The sequence below is a fragment of the Aotus nancymaae genome, unplaced genomic scaffold, assembly GCF_030222135.1.
Source record: "Aotus nancymaae isolate 86718 unplaced genomic scaffold, 86718_ANA_hifiasm-v0.15.2.pri h1tg000032l_0, whole genome shotgun sequence".
NCBI classification, from domain to species: Eukaryota; Metazoa; Chordata; class Mammalia; order Primates; family Aotidae; genus Aotus; species Aotus nancymaae.
The window spans coordinates 2,504,696-2,513,037 of NW_026988445.1; the positions used below are offsets into that span (position 1 = coordinate 2,504,696).

The window sequence follows — 8,342 nt, forward strand, 5'->3', positions numbered from 1 at the left end:
AGGCAGAGGTTCCAGTAGCTGAGATTGTGCCACTGTACTTCAGCCTGGGTGACAGAGTGAAACTCCATCTCAAAATAAATAAATAAATAAACAAACACATGCCTATGATTATGTTTCTGTAGCATTTGGCTAACAACTCCCAAGGAGTGAGAGTGGGCAGCTGCACTGCCTCACTGTTCTCCAACCACATTCCCTCACTCAGTAATGCTCATTTGATAAAATGTAGAGGATTATCTTTGAGGGTAGAGTTGACTGTACTAAAAAAATTGCTTCACAAATTTTTATTTGGATAAGGTGAGTTGGAGAGCTAAGCTCTCTTCCAACAAATACTCACATATACAGGAAATTTGGGAGGAAATCACTCAAAGGTCTGTGGAAAATCCACATGAATTTTCAGCAGAGAATGGCCCTTGGGGTGTATGGTTTTGCACATTCATGGCAGACAAAGCGGCACTTTGAAGGATGTTCCAGGCAACATTGGGAACTGTGTCCTAAGAAAGTGGGCCACTGTGAAAGTCTTTGGGAGGGTCTGCTCAAATAATTACATTTTTAAGACTGATTGGCACCAAATGAAGTCCCTTTCATTTTTTCTGTGGAGTTATTGCTCTTTTTTTAATAAAGGACAATTGACTTGCCACTGGGAGCAATGAACTTCTTTTTCTAATTTTAATTGTGAAAAACAGGGATGTTGGGTGATGATTCTGGTTGTCTTTACCAGTTACTACTATTATTAAAAAGTACATTGCACCAAAGGTGGTGAGAAAATGAAACATGTTCTATATTACAATACCTCCTTTTTACTTTGGTAAGTGGCATATCTGAACTTGGATGAAAAGTCTTTTATCTCTTGTATATGTGTAGATAAATATGGCTACATGTTCGCCTGTGGTACATTTATGTCCCGTATGTCTACACTTAATGTAAAAATGAAACTTTACTGATATATAAGTACCCCCACTAAAAGAAATATACTGTAGTGTGTACTTGGAAAATTATGAGTTCATGGATAATTCTGTGAGTCCATTATGTTGGTGTGGGGATAGCCCATGCTTTACTATGAGTAACTTACAAAGAATACAAAATAAGTACATCAATAGCTACTGTTTTCCCTAGTCAAGAGATCAGATTATTAAATAAGTAATTAAGAGAAAACACACACACATACACACACACAACACACATACATATTAATTGCTGTGGAAGAAAAGCCTTAACAAATTGGGGTTCTAAAACGAATATTTGGGGAAAGTTTATTTTGGACGATAAGGACCTTGAGCAATTTCCTTACCCTCTCTGAGCCTCAGCTTTCCATTGTGTAATTGGGATAATAACACCTCATAGAGAGATTGGGAGAACTGAATGACAAAATTCACATTCAGTACATAAAACAGTGCCTGGCAAGTAGTAAATACTCAATAAATGTTAGTTTGTATTATTAATATCAGCTGAGTAAATCACTCTCTATTGGAGCAATTCTAATCTCAAGGTTAAGTAGTTTCTGAAGTAATATTTTAGGATTAGTTTTGTGGCTTCATGTTAACATCATTATTTCACTCCTTTGTGTACACAGAGTACTTTATATTTCAGATTAATACACAACTTAGCATCTGAGTCAACAATCCTCCAATACAGATAACTGACATTTTAGAATATTTTCTTCATTGAAAGTGTGGGTTTAATTTATAAAGGATCCCAATGATTTGTTATTCTATTTTGAGAACACATTTTGTTTTCATAATGGCAATCCAAAGGAAATAGGATTCAAGTTCTGAAAAATTAATTGGAGACTCTCTTCTGGACAGCACCTATTTAATAAAGTGAGGAATTCCAAAAGTCATATCCCATATTCCTATCCTAATATTCACAATGATATCCTAGTTTTTCAGTAGGTCTGCGTGGATCTTTCGCACACTCTTCTTAAAACAAAGCTGTCAACCCCTCATCACAATGCTGCTATATATAATGACTTTACATAAGAGAATAGAGGCCAGACATTTTTAGAAAATGCAGGTGCCATGTAAGCCCCTTTCTGCAAGAATGAACTTAGCTCAGTTTCCTTAGAATAACTATAGACTTGAAACTGAAAACTTTATTAATGCCATTGTCTCCTTGTATCAGCAGGTTCCAGAGAGATTCCTGGAAGTTGCTCAGATCACATTACGGGAGTTTTTCAATGCCATTATCGCAGGCAAAGATGTTGATCCTTCCTGGAAGAAGGCCATATACAAGGTCATCTGCAAGCTGGATAGTGAAGTCCCTGAGATTTTCAAATCCCCGAACTGCCTACAAGAGCTGCTTCATGAGTAGAAATTTCAACAACTCTTTTTGAATGTATGAAGAGTAGCAGTCCCCTTTGGATGTCCAAGTTATACGTGTCTAGATTTTAATTTCATGTATATGTGTATGGGAGGCATGGATATATTATGAAATCAGCTGGTAATTCCTCCTCATCATCTTTCTCTCATTTCCTTTTGTTTTCCATTGCAAGGGGATGGTTCTTTTCCTTCTGCTTTTAGTTTACTTTTGCCCAAGGCCCTTAACATTTGGACAGTTAAAATAGGGTTAATTTTCAGGGAAAAAGAATGTTGGCGTGTGTAAAGTCTATATTAGCAAGGAAGGGAATTTATTAACAATGCATCCACTTGATAGATGGCTTATTGCAAATGGCGGTTGGCCGAGAAAAACCCATGACACAGCACAGCTCTACAGACAGTGATGTGTCTTGTTTTTACTGCTAAGGTCTGAAACTTCAATGAAACCACTTCATACATTTAAGTATTTTGTTTGGTTTTAACTCAATCAGTAGCTTTTCTTTACAGGTTTAAAAATAATGCCAGTGACAGATGAGCGGCTCACTTTTCCAAAGTACCCCAAAAGGCCAAATTAAAAAAGAAGAACAATCACTATCAAGCCTTTTCTAAGAAAAGTGGCAAATCCTGAAAGTAGTATCCGTTTCCTAGGGAGGCAAAGCAATTTTGCACAAAACCAGCTCTCTCAAGATGAGACTAGAAATTCACACCTGGTCTTCTAGCCACCTCTCTAAACTTTCAATTGGTTCTTCTTCATAAGTGAGCTTATATCATTCTTCATAAAGAAAAACCCTGTAACTTGCTATCATTTTTCTCCAGATACTAAAAGGGACTAAGTTTCGAATTTACACTGCTCAACTTTGTTTATATGCTGAAAAGGATTATTTCTGTTTACTTAACACTTTTTTCCCCTAAAATACTATTTTCTGAATACTTTGCTCTAGTAAGGAATAAAGAAAATCCCAACTTGACCATGAAATTCTTGCCTACACTAGAAGTTTGTTGACAGCTGTGAGCTGGCTTGATCTTCATCTCCTGAGAGGAACACGTGTATTTTCACATAGAATTCCACACTATCCTGATGGGTATTCAAAGTGGTGACAGTCTAACTCAGTGTTTCTTCATTTTAGATATAACATTTTAAAGTAATTGATAATGCCTCTTCCAATTCAGAAGCTAATATTGACCAAAACGTGAGAAGAGTGTATAGCATAGGAAAATTTGGGGTTAACCCAAAAGAAACAATTCCAGCACACGTAAGAAAGCTAGCTGCTATTTTATGCTTTCTTCCATGGTTCTCCTCTTTTTCCCCTGCTTTTCAATGATGTACAGTGTCCCATACTTACATTGAAAAAAATCATATGGCATTCACCTTTTTTTCTTAGGTGGGTTTTTGTGTGCAGATGCAGTAAGAATTCATTGTTCATCCTAAAACTGTTTTCCAGACCCCTCCTTTCCCTTAGGTAATTTGATCTACACCTCCTAAAATGAAACAGTAACAAATCTGGTATTTAGAATATATAGAACATAAATGCCATTTTTTATTCAATTTTAATAAAAATTACATTTGACTTTGGAGAATACAGGTTTTGACCCATATGACTTACTAGCTGACCCAATCGCTGTAATTTAACGTCATTTATAAATTCTGCTGATGGACAGGAATGTATGAACTCAATTATTGTCAGCACAAAGCCTTAAAACCTGCTGACTTTAAATTAAATGGTGCAGTCCTATGATGCCCTGCACATCATCCAGGAGACTAACAGGGCCTCGCAGTGTGGACAGAGAGTGCAGCTGCATGGGCTGGGGGACCAGCCGCTTCACTCTGCACCCGCAGCCTCAAATATCTCTCAGCTCACACTCTCCTAATGCACAGAGTCATTAGATCCAATTTGTTATTTTTCAGACTTGCTTTAAAATAAAAAAAAGAATTTTGGATAATCATGACATTGGAATAAAGAGGGAAAAAATTCAATCAGCACAAAATAGGGAAGCAATCCTAACTTGTAGCCACGTTTTGACTGGCTTCATTTAAAAGAGTATGGCATTCCTTGTTCATGTCAGTATTCCACTGGGTTTTTGCTGTTCTGTGTAATTCATATTAACATTGTGTTGCCATTTGCAAGGTAAAAGGCAAAGCTGTAGTGTATTCACCTATGTAGAAAGATTGTTAGGTATCTTTTTGATCTGGGGCAAGTTCAATATTGATTCCAGACTTATTTGGATTTTTTTGGTATTGTTTTCCCCTCTCTTTCTAATTTAAATAGACAAATTAAGCAAAAGTGTGTGTTCACAACCAAATGTTGATGCCCTTATTTACTGATAATATCCTCTCAATGTTCACTGAGGCATAGAAATTATTTCAGAATAGAAATTACAGCATGAGGATAAACTCACCTCTTTGTTCTGAAAATAGAACTTTATCACTATGCTTTCCGGTGGTTTTCCCTTTCACAATCAAAATCTTGTGCCTCCCAAGTGCACTGGAAAATGACAAAAGCCTGTCTCTCCAAATTCCTATTTAACAGTTTGGTGTTTTTTTTAAATCACCATTTTTCAAATCTTAGCTCAACTCTCACCAAGTGAAAATTGGCTACTTGGGAGGAAAGTTAACTTTCTCTGGTGGGACGGTGAAGAAGGATGAGGGACAGTTTACACAGGGAAAAAAAAGTCTAAAGTCCATGTTGAACAACCACACTACCACTTATTTTCTGCTAACCCTAAATTATTTTTGCGTATATGCTTGAGGTTATAGTCTGTGCCTAGACCTAAAATGCACCAGCGGGGGGGATTTTTAAAAATCCTTCAAAATACCAGTTTTTTCCCAACAAGTACAATTGTTCTTGTGCCTTCTGTGGCTTTCGATTTCATCTTTTTGACTTTATTTCCAATTACTACAGCTGCAATAAACACTAGATTTTTTTTCTGGCTGTTTGACATAACGTTGATAGCTATGCATATTTTGTGTCTTTTTAAAACAAAGCGGGAGAATACGTTTTTGAAGAAGAGAATTTTTAGAACAGTTTGATACCGCAAATTATTTTTTCCTCAATTGTTTGAGCAGCATTCGAGTTTTGAAAATTCTTGTAGAAGCCAATTTTTTGTAACTGTGGTGCAAATCTTGTGTTTTCTTAGCCTAATGAAAAGTAGTATAGAAGCAATATTTCATACCATGTGCTATATATGTGTGTGCAGATGTGTGAACATAAAAACACATACACACATATACACACATGTAAAAATATACATATATATATATGCGTGTGAAGTGGAAAGCTTACCTTTTCCTATCTAGATTTAAGAACCTATTTTAGACATTTGTTATGTTTTGTGAAAAGAATGTTCTATTTGCAACAAAACATTTAATTCTTACTGTATCTCTGGCTGTTTAATGAGGATGTTTCACATTAAATGGTAATACACGTGGAAGATGTTAGAATGTAGTAATTATTTAAGTAAACGTTCACCCACATATTCCTGAAGTTTGCTTTGTGCCTCCGAGTATTATTTAATTAAAGTGTTTTATGTTTGCAGAATCTTTGTTACTGTACTAGGGGTGTGGGTGAATATCATTTTAAAAAATTTAAAACAACAAAAAAAAGCAAAACAGAAACACTAAAGCAAGAGGGGAACTTTTATAAAGCAATGTAAATATTTAACCTCATGGCTGTCATGATGTAAGACATGAGATTTTAATAAATAACTACATTCTCACGACATCTGTCGAATTTACTAGGAACACTACAGTGACTGTATAGACAGTTGAAAGCATTCTTGAAAATCCTGCTCTCTCCTTTTAAAAGTTAACAATCTCTTTTATCAGATGTCAAGGGCAAGGGTAATGCAGTTTCTGTGAATTTATGAAATTTCTTTTTCTATGTACATGAAGACATTTAGTAACAACCCCTTCCCGTGTGCACGCATGCACATGCGTACACATGTGCACACACACACACACACACACACACACATACACACACACACATTGTCATAAAGCTAAAGATTTGGGGGCTTTAAAAAATAGGATGTCCTCCAGAAACAATCATAAATTTATGAAAGAAAGAGTGGTTTACAGACTCCCCTGAAAGAAGCAGTGTATATGTGAAGACAGTGCAAAAATCTCTTTGCCATGTGTATTATAGCGTATTCATTGGTGTGAATAGTACAAATGTTTCCTTCTGGTACAAACTCTGTGTTTGCAAATTACAAAAAGCATTGTTTTCAAAAAGCTCCCCTTAAAAAATGTAACTGGTTTATATGAGTAAGCAGTTACTGTATTGCACTTAAATGTTATGTTGAAGGAAATGCAGTTTTGTTTTCTGTAGATCTGTTGGTTGTAAACCATCTATAAAACTAAAGCTAAAATGCTCATATTCAGAGCTGGGATCAAAACTGGTATTTAACCTTTGCATCTTCTTATAATTATACTTCTAAGAATATAACAGAATGTGGAAGTGTCTGGACTTTGAGTCTTTTCAACTGAGCCCTCTCTCAAATCTGACACCCCCTCAAAATGCACAAACATCAGCAGAAAAGGCAAACAAGCCTAACTTCTTTTGTGAAGATGTATTCATTCTGTATTTTTTTTAATATTCAACTCCTCCACAAAAGGGGAGAAAACATTTTAAAATTGTATATTACCACTTCAAATTGAAAACTAAGAAAAAATGTATTTGGGATTGGTCTCAGTGCTACCCAGAAGAATCAAAGGTCATGGCTTCCCTCAATATTGTCCCAGCCATTTCTCATATGTATATAGTATAAACCGTGACAAAACACTGCCTTTATATTATTTAGCAATATGTTGTAAATAGCATTATTAAGCTCTTTTTTGTAATAAAAACCCTTTGATTTGAATATAGTACAATAACTGAACTGATAAAGTCAATTTTTGATTTGTTTGTTTTTTTTTTAGCTAGAGGCAATTTCAATTGTGGATTTTTGTTGTTGTCTATTGTTCTGAAGACTTTACATAATTTATTGGTTTAATTTATCCTAATTTATTTGATGAAGGTGTACAATTTTGTATTACCAAGGATGTACTGTAATATTAATTGATATGATAAACACAATGAGACTCCCTGTCCATATTAAAAAGAAAATAAAAAAGGTGCAGTAGACAATTGATTTTAAAGGAAAAGTAAAAAAATTAGTTTGGCAGCTACTAAATTTTAAAACAGGAAAAAAAAAGTTGTTGTGGGGAGGGTGGGAAAGGGGTTTTACTTTGTGTGTTTTAAGCTTTTGTATACTCTCCAAACTTTTACCTTTTGCTTTGTACCACTTAAAGGATACAGTAGTCCAATTGCCTTGTGTGCCTTCCATCTCCTCTTAAACTGAATGTATGTGCAGTATATATGCAAGCTTGTGCAAAATAAAATATACATTACAAGCTCAGTGCCGTTTGATTTTCTTAAAGAAACGTGGCTTTTTAATTTTTGGACCTGTATCCAGTTGTAGGACAGTAGGGTACTTGTGCCTGTAATATCAAGTATGGAGATTTTCTTTCACTGCAATTCTTAATTCTGTTAGCCTAACATGCAGCTCCTAAAAACAACCTTTTTACTTAAGATGCTTGGAGTAATTGCTTGAATTTCTCTCTCTGTAACATCTTCTTTCAGGCTTAACTTTAGCCCTCAGACTTAAAAAAGTTTTAGCTCAAAGTAACATTTTACTCTTAATTCAACAATTATTAATGTCAAATGATTCTAAGAACAAGGAAAGAGGTTCCCAAAAGTCACAGAATGGCAAATATATTACTTAAAATATGGGGATTCGGGCCTTGTACTGTTCTTACCTTGGATGAACTCAGAATTAAGTACTAATGTAAATTTTCAAAACCTTTCTAAAATGTTTCTCTTGACATGGCTGGCAGCGTGTTCCGTACTACGATCAGTGGTCGTATGGCTATTGAAAATTTCTTTTATCTATTTCACTTTGTTTTAAAATCATGTCTCCTTTATTCTTAAATTAGGAACAAGAGGAACTAGCAGAAATCGCCTGCTATTTGAGATTGACTATTATCCACCATTA

General features: G+C 35.1%; 1 protein-coding gene across 10 annotated transcripts in view; it reads left to right on the forward strand.

Moving 5' to 3' along the window:
* Positions 1–7,706, forward strand: part of PROX1 (prospero homeobox 1) — a 52,564-nt gene extending 44,858 nt beyond the window's left edge. For 7 of the 10 annotated variants that reach the window (XM_064383501.1, XM_012459634.2, XM_064383502.1 and 4 more), the window contains one exon: positions 2,119–7,706. In XM_064383501.1, coding sequence (XP_064239571.1) covers positions 2,119–2,307 — 189 coding nt within the window. In that variant the 3' untranslated portion in view covers positions 2,308–7,706. The remainder of the gene's footprint in view (positions 1–2,118) is intronic. The other 3 variants (XM_012459640.2, XM_012459642.2, XM_012459641.2) reach the window with 1 other exon arrangement.
* Positions 7,707–8,342: the final 636 nt, after the last annotated feature.